This window comes from Leptosomus discolor, chromosome Z (genome assembly GCF_034619465.1).
Source record: "Leptosomus discolor isolate bLepDis1 chromosome Z, bLepDis1.hap2, whole genome shotgun sequence".
Classification (NCBI taxonomy): Eukaryota; Metazoa; Chordata; class Aves; order Leptosomiformes; family Leptosomidae; genus Leptosomus; species Leptosomus discolor.
This window is the reverse complement of record NC_141419.1, coordinates 18,711,688-18,726,253: the sequence shown is the minus strand read 5'-3', so window position 1 is coordinate 18,726,253 and position 14,566 is coordinate 18,711,688. Positions and strand designations below refer to the sequence as shown.

The window sequence follows — 14,566 nt, the reverse complement described above, 5'->3', positions numbered from 1 at the left end:
AGCACTTTCATCTGGGAAGACATGTTCCTGCTTCCATTTGTGATTGATGGGTGCTCAGATCATTAGTAAGGCACACTAAGAGCAGCAAGATTTAAGCCATCGTTTTCCAAAACCACAAATAAAGAAATACCAGGTTCCATGTTTTCTTAGGAATCTTACAAAGCTTCTAATTTGGGAAGACGGTGAAGGCTTAACTCGCTGGCAGCAGCACATGCCTGCTCCTAGGCAAGCAAAAGCCATTTCTTGCCCAACAAAGCAGAGGCAGTATCAGAATTTGCTACTACACAGGGAGCAGTTCTATAGGCTAAGGGACACAAAGGAACTGAAGAGGGCTTCATTACCCCATTTCATAATGCAAGCAGCACCTGTTATAGGCAAAATTGTCATGCTTCCTTAGCTTCAGCAGCATCCAGGTCCTTGTGTCTTGCTCCATGGGGAGCCAAAGAATTCCTACTCTGCCCCTGAAATAGTGTTTAGCTGCGTTTCTCCTCAGGGTTCACCTAAAGTCCATGTTTTCCCCCCGTGATGTTCAGATTGAAGTTTGCTCAGCCTGACATGTCACCGTGATTCAGAAGGTCATAGGGTTTATTTACAGCTATCCAGGGAACACACTGGAGCCCACATCAACAGGAACTGGAGATGGAGTAACCATGCTTAAGGACTCCCAAACCCCATGCTGACATTAGGCAGAAAGTGAAGAAAAGCTGTACTTGAAGAGCACTTATACCTGGCTCTGAGCATGACCTTTCTTATCACTCTGCAATACATTTTCTTTCTCCACTTGTCTCAGGCTGACCACAGCTGTTACCAAGCTGCTCTGATTCAGAGGCAGACCTTCTCACCCAAGCTCATGCTGCAAAATCCTCAGCAATGGGCAGAATCATAGATTCACAGGGGATGGCAGGCAGCCATGGCGATTGTCTAGCCTCTCAAACTTCATGCGAATTTGGCTGCTTTAAGACACTTCCAAAGGATCTCTTCCTTTTGAGATCAAGTCTTCAGTTTTCAGCTGGTCTCTCCAAAGCTTACTAAGACTCAAGAGAGGGTTTGATTTTTCTTTGCAGAGGGCAAGCTGGTAGTGGTATCAGAGCAGGACTACACCCCCTATCTACAGGCTCACATGTTACTTGGACCAAGTATTACTCTAATAACATTAAAAAAAAAGTTGCATTCACCACTTGCATAACTGCAGGAACCTAAGCTCGCTTATTTTTTGCTGAGATGGCAGCAGCTTTTCCACATACATTCTTCAAGCACATACAGACAGGCAGCTGATCCCACCCAAGCAAGGCTGAAATTCATCGATCCCCAGTTCAGAAACAGGAGGATGAACTGACTTGTGAGACTTACACTACATGGCACTCCCTCCCGCAAAGCATTTTGCACTCCTCTATGTATGATGGAATTCACTAGCTCCAAGTGAAACAATTCAAGAATTAACACAAGGCCCAGGGGTGTACAATGCCCTCTTTAATATCAGTTAAAGCACTAGATGTTGCCTTGTTCAAACCTTACATACAGGTAAGTGACATACAACCTGGCTGATTCTCCAGAGAAAATGTCTTCCTAGATTACATTAAAAAAAATTATCATTTACATTTTTTTTAAAAAATTACATTTTACATTTAAAAAAAAATTAACATTTTCAAGATTATCATTGTACTTTTCTGCCAACTGCCAGCTATTTCACAAATTGCAGCTGCAGCCCAGGAGGTAACTTTTACCGTTGCCCTTCCATAAGTATTAGTACATTTTTCCTTTTTGTCTTGAGTACGTGATGCAATAAACTCTGAAATGCCAGATTTTCTCACATTTTTAAGCTATAGTATGTATTTCAATCTTCAAACATTCAGGATTCTGACAGATTTATTTGCTTTTCTTTTAAAGAACAGTAAGATACAGTTTACATTGAGGATTAGCAGTTCTGTGTAATCTGAAGGGAAAATGAAACACAAGTTAGATAATATTAAAAATATTTTGTCAAGATCTTCTCCTGTATCAAAAGTACTAATTGCCAATGGCGCTTGTCAGATGTTTCTGACACACTTGTGTCTTTTCAGGCATGAAATAGAATCACTTTTTGCTACCTAAAAAATAACTATTGCCATGTCTAAGGAAGTAGAACAATTTAGGGATTAAAACATTAGAGCTAAACATAGAACTAAAAACTATGGTTGTAATGAATAAGCAAAGCTATGTGAGTTCAGCTAAAATTTCTCTGCATTTCCTTGGACCAATATGAACACAGACCAATCAAGTGCACCCATCAGTGCTGAAGGATGTTGGCCAGCAGCTGACAACCAATACTTGCATTACAGTCAAGTCCTCCAGCTGAAAAACATTGTGAGGTTATTTAAATTGGAACTAATTTAAGCCAAAAAGAACTTACTACTGTTTGAAAGATTACGGTGGCAGGAAAGCATTCTACAAGAGATGAGGACAGGAAACAGTGCAGTGGATTCAAATCTACATGTGTTTGACCTCACTTTTTGATGCATCCTAGAAAAACTATGGTCAGACTTTAGAAGATTCTGGTGTACATTCACAACAGTGCACTAGTCAGGATCTCAAATGATCATCATCTGCTCCAAACTGAAGAGCCTGAAAGCTTTTTATCATCATGTGGGACCCAAGTATCTCCTTAACTAGGTCCATAGGTATATGAAATTTTTTAAAAAAAATCTTACAAATAATTATTTAAGACTTAAATATGCCATGCCCTTTTGGGAAAATAGGAAGCTAGATTGAGTAAACTGGAAAAAAACAAAAAACAGCTGCAGCATGTGCAGCATCACAGCACTAGGAACTCTGCCTACGTCATCCAGCTTTTGCATGTTTTAAAATATTGATCCCCTGAGGCCTGCTTCAGTTAAAGCTGGTCTGAAGACATCATGCACTTAGGAAGAGGGCCTAGGTAATAATTCCTTTTAGCCTGGAAGTAAAGTAAAACAAAGGAAAACCAACCAAACCAACCAAACAAACAACCCCCCCAAAAAATACAATCTAAAAAACCCAACTATATTTCACTGCCACATTAGGCAGGTTTCTAGCAGGAAGTGCTGGGAGATGGGGAAGAATAGTTTCGTTCTGAGGAAGCTGTAACACTACTTAATACATGTAATTGGAAAAAGTACGCTGAAAATTGAACACAGCAAAACCCACTGGACCAGAAAAGCCTCTGCCTCCAAGCTCAAGACAGAGAGTAGCCTCATCTGCATTCCAGGATAACTGTGCCTTTGTTTCAGCAGAGGGGAAGAGACAGCTTTCCCATTCCACATAATTCACTCAAAAAACCCCATTTTACTGTATTCTAGGAAGTCAGCAACCACTTGTAAGGTGTATAGTTCCTAGCTCCTTCAATTTCTATAAACACTGTAGGAAGAGTACAGACTTCAGGAGACAGAAAAAACACTCTCACCGAAGTTGCTTCAGCTACTCTGGTAAAAATAAAAGTATTTGAAATAAACTGATGCTACATCTAAGCATCAATCTACCTAATTTTAGGCAGAATTAAAAATTTCATTCTCTGGAAACCTGAACTGAAAATTGAGCAACTATCACACTCCGTGCATTTAGACCTTGTTAAAAGCACAAACATCGATGACCTGCAACTAACAGGCAGACTTCATAGCTCACTGTAAAATCAAGCTATGGCTTCCAGAGCTTGAGGAGGCCATCTTCACTGTAAGTGGCAATCAGATTCTGGTGGGGGTGATGAGCAATGCCAATGACATCTTTTTCATGAACCTGGAGAATAAGCAGAAAGATGCATCAGGAGATTCTTCCTTTAGCAGATTCAAGCCAAATATTCTCTTCAAACAAGAACTAGAGGAAAGCTGGACTGAGGTTTAACATGCTTTGTGTATACAGCAAAAGCAAGGGAACATACACACCACCCCCCACCACCCCCCCCTTAATATTAAGTTCCAGTTCAGAAATTTTTGCAACATAGCATTTACTTTTTGTTGGGCAAGTGAAGGTTCAGTGAAGGTTTACATCCACTGAAGTCTGCAACATCTCAGTGTTTGCCACTAAATTTAGACATTCAAGCTGGTATTCCTCTTTAGTTTAATCCAAGGCAAATTTAGGGCCGACAGCTTTAAATCCGACAGCTTGGTCAGATTCTCCATCAGCTGGAGCCCAGGTCAAGACATGCTCTAGTTCAAGTAAGTTTGAACCAACTCACTCTTGGCTTGGTGGGTAAACGTTTTCATAAATTTTAAAATCAAAATGGTTCTTAAAAAAAACCTGAAGACATTCTACAGCCAAGTGTTCTGAAATGCCTTTGTTACCAATCATGGCTGCTAGCAGTGAAGGAGTCCTTGGTACAAGACTTCTCCTTATGGACTTCATAAATAAGGAACATTTAGATCATCCTTGTGTTCAGAATGGTGCAAAAGCTCAAAGCTAAGAACTTACAGTCAAAGTTCTCTCCAGCTTGCCAGTCACTGTGCTAAAGCAGTAGAGCACAAAATCTTCACCAACGCAGTAGATCCATTCACCACGAGGTGAAAGCGCACAGCAGACAAAGTCACCACCTTCTCTCTTACCAGAGCTAAAACTTCTTACAATCTGTAAAGACACCCCCCCAAAAATATCTGGCAGGATTAAATTGCAGCACATCATAACTATCTTCAGCAAAAGCATTTAGGCAGTACTAGGTCTGTTCAGAACACAGGATCTCTCCATAGCTGCAACAGCTTTCTGCAAGTCAAGCTGTTCTATAACGTGGGTACAGAACAGTTTGTCATGAAAGCAAAGTGGAGAAATCAGGTTTAACCCGAGGCTAGGTTATTAACTCTGGTTTTGGCACTCTTAAAACAACTGAGAGAGACTTGAAAGGACACCAGTAAGATCACATACCTGTCCTTGCATATTCATAATGACGACTGTATTTGATCTGTTGCAAACAACAAAGTGTTCTGGGTTTTTAGGCAGCAGAATGACACTGTTCACAGTAATGTCTGTCCCAGCAGTGCTGCCAAGAGATTTGAAGGTGTTTGAGCACTCTGTCGTCTTCACATTCCAAACCTAGTAAGAAAAATAAATGTAAAACCAATTAGCTTTAAAAAATTAAGCAAAAAAAGAGCTGATTCAGGACACAGAATTCAGATTTTTAAGGCTCCTGAAGGGAAGTATGAATTTCAAAAATTGTTGTTTAAAGCAGATTTCAAGCAAACAAACAAACAAAAACTATCACATCTATTTTGAAGTGTGGACACCGTGAACAATTTCACTACAACTGCACTGAAAGTGAATTTCCATTATCCAAATCTCGCCTGGCTCCCTTTCATTAAGCACATTTCCTCAAGGGTGAGTCCAGACGCACTTTCTGGTTTTAGCTGGCATCTATGAATATATGTGCAGCCTCTGCACATGCAACTGGCCTTACACAAGACAGACACGAAAATCGCTGAAAAAGCAAAGCCTCACTGATATCAGTGGGAGAGATGTCCCAGCATAGAGCTGCTTCAGGCTCAACACCCAGCTGCTCTAGATGTTTAGAAATGGAAATGGAATTGCTTGTTTAATATTTAAAATAAATGTAACTCACCATCTGCGGAATATTTTTCCTGTTTACAGACTAACACAATTAAAACGAAAGATACCACCTTCTTGTGCCATGCCCATGGTTGGGGCAGTCTAGCAAAGCGTGCAAGTTTGAACGCCCCATTTCATATGAGCAAAATCTATCACACTCTCCTAGGCCGCATCTATAAACCAGCTCTGTTATGAAATCCCCCACGCACTACATCAGTGCCCTACTTAATATTGCTGTTTCTATATTCATTTGTTTATTTATTATTAGTCAGTAGGGCCCTGTACACAACAATGCTTTACTCTTCTTAACTACTACACACTGAGTAGTTCCACTGTCTGCTGAGACTAGAAGCCAACCCTGTCACTTCTACAATCAGTTCCACTACGCTACATCACCTAGCTTACATGGCAAGGGACTCCTAAGCACCAAGAAATAAACTGGTGTGCAACACAGTAAGCAAGAAAATGCCATTATTTCACACAAGGGAATCCCCACATTCTAGGACAAGAGGTGTCACAGTCAATTCTGTTTCTAGAATAAAGCAGAAACAGGCAGGTAACTACTGCACTTACGTCCTCCTTTCATAAACACAGCAGAAACAGGCTCTGCAGCAATTTGCAAGCACGCTATGAAACTTGATCAGTTCTCATCTACATCAATCTACAGCAAAGATCACAAGCAGAAAGACTTTTTATTGCAGACAACTCCAAGTCCTTCTCCAATGACTGCAGCAGTCATAACAAATCAACTTTAACACATTCAGACTCTTGGCATGTTGATTACAAAGAGTAAATACTATCTTACCTTCACTGTGCCATCAGAGGATGCACTGATAATATAGTGGCCGTCCTGGGTAAAAGTAGCTTCATTGACAAAGGAAGAATGACCACGGAATTCCTTTAAAGTTTTCCCAGATTTTAAACCATGAATCCTGTCACAGAACAGAGGTCACAGCTGAGTCAGCAACTGAGGTAGTCTGAACCACCCTCTGGCTTCACCGTATTTTAAATCTGAGATACCTTTGACAGGCAACAATAAAAAGTGCCTAAAATCCACTAGCCTTAAGTCTTTATCACAAACTCCTTTGACCAAAGTCATTATGTGTTCTCATGAAAAGCTATGGGCAACACCATCAACCTTCAGCCTCAAGGACCTGTACATAATATATACTGTACATACTAGAAGATGGGACTGTGAAAGGGGAAACTATGAAGCTAACAAAACAAAAGTTACAAAATTAAGTTTGTAAGTCTCTAGTCCAAGAGACTCCTCAAGTGAGGTAAGCTTGCTCAGGGCCTTCACCAAGGCCTTGTCCAATTGAGTTAAGAGAAATTCTTTCCTTACATCCAACCAGAACTTTTCTCTTTTGCAAGCTGTTGCCATTGCCTCTTACCATGCAACTCTAGGAAGGGTATGCTCAGTTATCTAAAACAAAATTATATTGCTAATCTCTATCAGCCTTCAACTGTAGTACCTTGTGGCCACAGAAATACAGTTTTCAAGCAGAAGTCTGAAGCTTAAGAATGAAATTCCTTATTCCATTTGAAGCTTGCTGTCCTTGACTCAACATACAACCTTACACAATTTTAATTAAAACACTTAGGCTATAGTTCATAAATATCAGGATTTAAACAGATTAATCTCTTTCATAAAGATATATTGTAACGCCTGATCACTGTGCAGTTGCCTCCAGACCCATACATTTCTTCATTTTCATCTATAGCAGTACCATTGGTACCATTCGGTTTTACAGTACAGTCAAGAGCCTAAAGCTCTTAAACGTATTACATAATCCCATTAAATTAAACATAAAATGTATAGTCATCAAGCAACCTGATTTGCAATGGAAGTCCCATATCCTGCAACTCAATTTTGAAAAAGATAGATGAGGAAGTTGGAAACCCTGACAAACCGGACAGACAGACAGAGAGAAACTTCACATCGTTGAGAACAGATTGCTGCAGAACCACCTCAGGCATCAGAACCAACTGGGTGCTGACCAGCTGCAGAGGATTTCTGCAGCAAAGGACCTGGCAGGCCTTCGGGAGAACAAAGTGAGAGCCAGCAGGGTGCTGTGGCACTGAGGAAACTCAGCCACATACCAGATGCACTAGCAGAGACACAGTCTGCAGATCAAAGTTCCCCCCTATCTGGCAGAGGTGTAGCCACCTTTGGAGAACTGTGTCCAGTTCTGGACCCTCACCAAGGGGCCAGAGGGCTGGACCACGTCATGCACAAGGAGAGGCTCAGAGCGCTGGGTATGTTCAGCCCAGAGAAGTGAAAGTTCAGGAGCATCTAATTGACACAACTGCAAAGAAGAAAAGGAACTGTGTACTAGGCAAAACTGATCTAAGCTGCTTTCAACTGCAGCAAAGTGTCGGCATAGCAACAGCAGAGCTTTGTTGCAAGCCAAATCCACCCAGCAGCGAGCAAATTCCACACAGTAACAAGACACCAAGTAGGTGCAGGATCAGAGTTACTGCTCTTAGACAAGTGTTAAGCAATACATTCCAGATGCTAAGAGCTGCAGGAACAACGGTTTGATGAGGTTGCTGCCCATCTGGTAACTTAGATTAGAACAGAGTTTGAATATTTTTGTGACTATTTGCTAGTATTAAAAGTTACAATTAACTTTCATTCCTGCTTTTACCCACCCTGCAATGATCCTTGGAGGAAAAAAAAAAAAAAAGAAAAACAATATCTAAGTCCCTCTAAACACCTGAAAAATTCTATTTGGTTAACATTGCTATCTAACAAGTTTTTACTGAATAAATGGAGTCAGATCCTTTCCGAGGTGCACACCTAAAGGCCAAGAGGCAAAGGTCACAAGTTACAAAAAAAAAAAAAAAAAATCAAAAGAAAACTTCTTTCCTTATGTCCAAACAAGATTTTCTCTGAGAGGCTGTCCTACAGCCCTAGGATATAGGATCCTACAGAGGTCGAAAGAAGCAGTGGGGTCTCCACCCAAGGAAACTGAGAACTCAGTTGGACAAGGCCCTAAGCAAGCCGTCCTAACAGAAAGGTTGACTGTGCTTTGAGAAGCGTATTGGACTAGAAACCCCTAGAGGTATCTTCTAAATTAAACTATGGCTAGGAAGAAAACACACAAAGTGAGTGTAAATGACAATAGAGCAGAATTACTTGGCCCAGAGCAAGCTAAGCAAGGTGAAAGGTCAAAATTTCATACTGTTCCTCTCCAACCCTCAGCAGTCACGCTCTCCTATTAGTATTAAAACTCAATGCAAAAGGATCAAATCCCAGGTCAAATGAATCTCTATTCAAAAGTTTAAATGCTTAATATGAAAATTCTGTTTTCTTTGCTCCTGCACTGTAGCTCACACATTCTGTTTATTTACCTGATTGTCTGATCAAAAGAAGCACTAAGAATTTGGCTGCTGTCTTTAGAGAAACTGAGGCACGTAACACCTTTACTGTGTGCTCGTTCAAATCTTCTCAGACACTGACCACTCTGGATTTTCCACACCTGGAGAGGAAGCAGCAAACCAAACAGCGGTGGTTACTTATGTTGAGATCACAGCAGCTTAAACATCAGTGCCAATATGTATCCATCTCTGAGCACACCCCTGCCCCTCCCCCCCATCATTTGTTTTTATCTGGAGTTGCAACATCACTGCCATTGCAAGCAAACCTTTCCAGTCACCAGCTCTACCAACATACTCTACAAAAGGATTTGTACCTTTATCTTTCCGTCTTGTGCCCCAGTTGCTAGCATTTCTGTATCTCTACTGAAGCACATGCACAGCACTGCATCATCCATCATCATAAAATTATCTTGCGCCTGGTACTTCAGATCCTAAATGAAAGCAGAAGATCCACCAGTCAAAACAGCAAATTCAATGCAATATATTTTAAGGCAAAGTGCAAAAGCACTAGCAGTTTTAAATTCAGTTATATTTTACAGTTTATCATCAAGCAGACCGCACAGCCTTATAATAACAGGGAAGTGCTATTGACACCGTTTTAGAGGCAACAATGATGATTCAGAAAGGTAAAACACAATATTATTGCAGAGGGAAGTCTATGGCAAACCAGACAATTAAACCCATGTAAAGATTCCAGTCCAATATCTGAATCACCGAAGCAGACATCCTTTCCAGATTCACACTCCTCAAGAAATGAAAATGAGCATAAAGTTTAATCTCAAAAAATAAAACCAGGTGCTCCAGCCAATGAACCACCTGTTTGAAATAAGGCACAATTTACCTTCCTGATCTTTCCAGTAGTGAAGTTCCACACTTCAATGAAACCATCAACAGAGCCAGTAACCAGATACTGCCCATCTGGGGAAAACCGAGCACACTCCACATGCGACTTCTGTCCAAACTGTTTTACAGGAGAAGATAAAATAAGCCTAATAAGCAATTTAAAGGTAGCAACTCATTAAAACAAAACTGTAGTGTCATTGTGGTGGCAAAACCACAGTATTTTCTAGACGTATGCAGCCACAAATTTAATGTTAAGGTACAAAAAAATCTGTCAATACCTAAATACTAGCACTTCAAAACCAAGCAAAAAATCCTCCTTTTGATCTGGTAAAGTCTGTGAAACTTACATCATAGAATCATAGGATGGTTTGGGTCAGAAGGGACCTCAAAGACCATCTAGTTCCAACCCACCTGCCACGGCAGGGACATCTCCCACCAGACCAGGTTGCTCAAAGCCCCATCCAACCTGGCCTTGAACACTGTCAGGGAGGGGGCAGCCACAGCTTCTCTGGGCAGCCTGTTCCAGTGTCAAACACTCAGTGCTTACAGCAGCAGCTGGGTTGGCTGTTGTCTTATTTTTGGTTGTGGTTTTGGTTTTTTTGTGGGGTTGTTTGGGGTTGTTTTTTTTTCAGTAAATTGTGTATGTTAACACCTTTCAGTACCTGACATGTACCTCTAGCAGACTTCAGAAATTTCTGAAGTGGTGCAAGTTGCTTAACTTGGAATAGTGCTTCTCCAAGTGAAATTTGCACAGGCATGTTTGGTATTTTTTACATACAATTTTTAAATTTTCAGATTTTAAATTTTTAAATACAAGTGACCACGACAAGTCAGTGTAGAAAAATATTTTCACTAATGAATATAAAAATCCAAGATCAGTACTGGTAAACAAAACAAGTTCTAATAAAGCATTTTTACCAAGCTGCTGCTGAACACAACAAATTGATTTCACAAGTTTCAACTCATCACTTCTGCAAAATGTTATCTTCCATTCGTTGTCAGAACTGTGAAGAACTGCCTAGTAAAGTAAGGCTTCTCACTGTACAGAATCACTTGGTAAAGTCAAAAAGCCTTTACAGGAAGAAACTGCCTATTCTACATTGCGAGTGCTGCAGGACAATTATGTCATTACAGCACAGTTTTCTTTCTCTCTTGAAATCTATATGATAAAATCCTCAAAAACTGATTGTATTAGTAGACCTGGTATGTAGTAGTTCGTGACCAAAACTTCAGTGGTTCACAGAAGCTAATACACACATATAGAAGTTTAATACACAAGTATTTTCTTGCACAAATAAAGAAGTGTACTAGGCAAACCACTTCTGAAAACTGAATGATTCTGAACTGTGAAGTCAAAAAACCAATTAACACATTTCTCATATTCACAAATACCATGGGCACTCAATTTTGTTAAGGGACCTGATCTCAGACTCTCATGAAAAGCCTCCTGATGAGATAAAGCACAGCCCGGGGTGGGGGGTGGCAGGGAAAAGAGAGTGGGAAATGACATACAGAAAAAGAGAACAGAAGAATTCAGAAGGTTTACGTTTATCTCTCAACATAAAGCACAGGAAGGATCAAGCAGCAATAACACACAAAAAGCAAACACATCATCACCTTAATATGTCTGCTCAGCTGTGTGGGGAACTTTTCTTCTTCTACATCTTTCACAGCTGCTTTGCCTCTGAACAAGTCAATCGTCATACCAGGAGGAAGCAGGCCCTGATGCTGCTGCCACTTCAGTGCCTTTTGAGGAGTTGAAAGCCATACCATTAGGTATTAGTTAACACACATCTTCCTCAGCTTGCTTTAATTAACACAATACAGCAATCGTTTCTTGTACCCTTACAAAAGGTATGCCTGTACGGTTTGAGACCAATACCCTGCAAACAATTACTTGAAACAGGACTTAGCAGATTATGCTTCCTAACTCATGACCAAACGTTATCCCCAAATGTTTTTTGCAAGTGAGAATGACAGGCCCACCCTTCCCGTTCTACCTTCAGTACACAGCGCGTACATAGTGTGAGTTCAACCTTCTGTTAATTACCCTGCCGTCTATTTGCCTAGAACTGCATACATTAAAACTAAAAATGACACATAAGCTTTCTTGGAAGGCATAAACGAACTTCATTCAAAAGAATCTTCAGCAGTAAGCTGCCTTCAGTGACTGGACACACCTGTTATGCCGAGAGAATTTATTCAGCTTACTCACAAGCTTAAAAACTAAGATGTAAGCCATAAAACAGCAAAATACATGAAATATTGTCTGCATAGAGTATCAGTGAATACATTCTGAGAATCAAAAAAAAAAGTAGTTCCAAGTACAATAATGGAAACAGTGTGTGTTAGCATGTGCTTTGAAAATAATCTTCTCTATGTCCTGAGTTTTTATTCTATGGGAAGAAATCTACCACTGGAGCGATGACTTTTCCTACAACCGCTAAACCCTTGCCAGATGGAAAAAATATCAATTTTAACTATACCACATGTAAGTGTGTAACATTTAAGCTTTTCTTTTATAGTTGGAGAATCAACTACATCATAGTTAGTTTTATGTGACAAAGAACTACAGAAACTGACATAGCTACTAAAATGTTTTTCAAAAATTACCTGCCCCAACAACGCCATAAGACGAGACGGAGGTACCACGCTGACTTCTCCAGCTAAAGCTTGTGCAATAGCAGCTCTCCGCTTCTCTTTGCTACTTCCATCTGGGTACGCCTAGAGAGAAGTTATTTTAATGAACTGATTCTTCTGTTTTCCATAGAAACATTCATTGCTCTGAACTGAAACCCATTCCAGATTAATCTTCCATTAGGCCTTTAAGACAGCCCTTCTCTTTAACACCAACCCTTGAAACATCTGGGATATGCTTTCACTAAAAATGTCAAACTGACATAACCAGTCAGAAATAACGCCTTGTTATTGTTGCCTTTATACAACAATTTTATGCACAAAATGTACACTTTCTTCTGCACATATAAGACAGAAAAAGCAGGGCACAGATGTCATCCTGCGGCAGGATACATGTGTAAACCTCCTAACTCCTACCTGCAGTATACTTCAAAACCACTGCTCTGCTGCCTCGTGATCAAGTGTTATATATCATTTCCCAAACACTTCATAAAACATCTAAAATCATAAAGCTGGAAAGGTGTATGTTCTCACTCCCACAACGGAAAAGTAACTGTAAGCCACCAGCAATTTGGTCCAATGCGAGGAGTCATGCAAGGCATCATCACGCGGTCTCCAGGAAGGCATACCTCACGGGGATCAAAGTAAGACCTGGCCAGAAGGTTTTCAAGGTGGATGTACCGCTCTGGCTGAGTTTGTTTTAGCATGATCATGGGATCCGTTTGCCTCAGGAGAGACCTGGCAGCACCCAGCTCCCGAAGCTCAATCAACTCCAGCACAACCTGCATCAAGAGACAAACATCCGCATCAGCAAAGGGTAAATGGAAAACACCAGAGAGGGGCTTCTGCCCAGACCGGGAAAGGCCGTGCACAGCCTGCACTCACTCACCTGCTCGTAGAGATCAATAAGGGTCTTGTCAGGCAGCTTCAGCGACTGTATGGCCTGCAGCACTGTGTCCCAATGCCCGCTGTTGATGTCAGCCACAAAGCTCTCGATGCTGTCCACAGTGTTGAGAGACACAGTAGTTTCCTCCTGAAGGGTGGCGAGGGCTCGGTGGAGGCTGTTCTCCTTCAGGTACTGCATGATCAGCCGGATCACGCTGCAGGGGAAGAGCACGGTCACAGCACCAGCCCCACGGGGCCGCCCTTCCCCACCGTCCTCCCCAGCCGCCTTAGCCCCCTCCCGCCCGGGGCTGTGGCGGAGCGGGCACCACTCCCGCTGCGGCCGCCATCACGGCCCCCGACCGCCTCAGGGTCAGCCCCTGCCCCGCGGCCCCGCCGCCCCACGGCGACTCCCGCGGCGGCCCGCCTCCACCGTCCCGTCCCCTCCCGGCACCGCCACCCGGCCGCCGCCGCCGCCGCCGCCGAGACCGGGACCGCCCCCCCCCCGCCACCGCCATACGTACTCGGAGGACTCGATTTCGATCGACATCTTGAGCCGCCACCACCGCTAATGAAAGGCCGTACAACACCTCCGCGTAGACTTCCGACCTCGCGCTCCGCCGCTTCCTGTCTGCGCGCAATGCTGCGCGGGACAGCCCCTCCCACCTGACGCGTGTAACGTCACGTGGCGGAGGGCGTGAAGCGTGCAGTGGGGGGAGGGGGGGGGAGCGGGGGAGCCGGCGACAGGCATGCGCACTGGGACATCCCCGCGCCACGGCGGCGGCGGCGGCGGCGAGGTTCCTGCGCCCCCTGGCGGCCGCGGGCCGTTAGCGCAGGGGGCGCTGGATCCTGCTGGCGGGGGCGGGGGCGGCCGGGGGCACCAGGGCCGAGCTGGGCCGGGCGGGTGCCCCCAGGATGGGGGCCCGGGACCCGTGGGCACGGCCGCGGGGGTGCCGGGAGGCCCAGCAGCCTCCCTGCCCGCGTGGTTACTCGTCAGGTAGGTAAGTTGGGTGAATATTGGGCTTGAGGCCTGTAGCACAGGCCAGAGGCAGCACAAGCCAGACGCAGGCCGCAGGGAAGCGGAATTACTGGCTGGCCGAGCTCAGTGCTGACCTGGCCAGAAAGGCTGAAAGGAAACGCATGAGGAAAAAAGCATCAAAAAGTTTGAGACCAATACTCTCTCGGGAGTGGCTGTCAGCTCTAGAGCTGAAAGGTTTGGTTTGGGTTTTTTTTTCCCTGTTCCTCAAAATAGCAGCACTTGAAACAGAACAGCCACTTC

The 14,566-nt window shown here is 43.0% G+C and overlaps 1 protein-coding gene across 1 annotated transcript; it reads right to left on the bottom strand.

Moving 5' to 3' along the window:
• Nucleotides 1-1,455: 1,455 nt before the first annotated feature.
• Nucleotides 1,456-13,919, bottom strand: SMU1 (SMU1 DNA replication regulator and spliceosomal factor). The gene is made up of 12 exons (XM_086478929.1): nucleotides 13,812-13,919; nucleotides 13,295-13,505; nucleotides 13,035-13,187; nucleotides 12,382-12,492; nucleotides 11,386-11,514; nucleotides 9,767-9,886; nucleotides 9,240-9,356; nucleotides 8,899-9,026; nucleotides 6,347-6,473; nucleotides 4,864-5,031; nucleotides 4,420-4,572; nucleotides 1,456-3,747 (listed from the first exon to the last, which is right to left on the bottom strand). Exons 1-12 carry the CDS (start codon nucleotides 13,835-13,837, stop codon nucleotides 3,649-3,651), a joined length of 1,542 nt encoding a protein of 513 aa, XP_086335055.1. The 5' UTR covers nucleotides 13,838-13,919; the 3' UTR covers nucleotides 1,456-3,648.
• Between the last annotated feature and the right edge of the window lie 647 nt (nucleotides 13,920-14,566).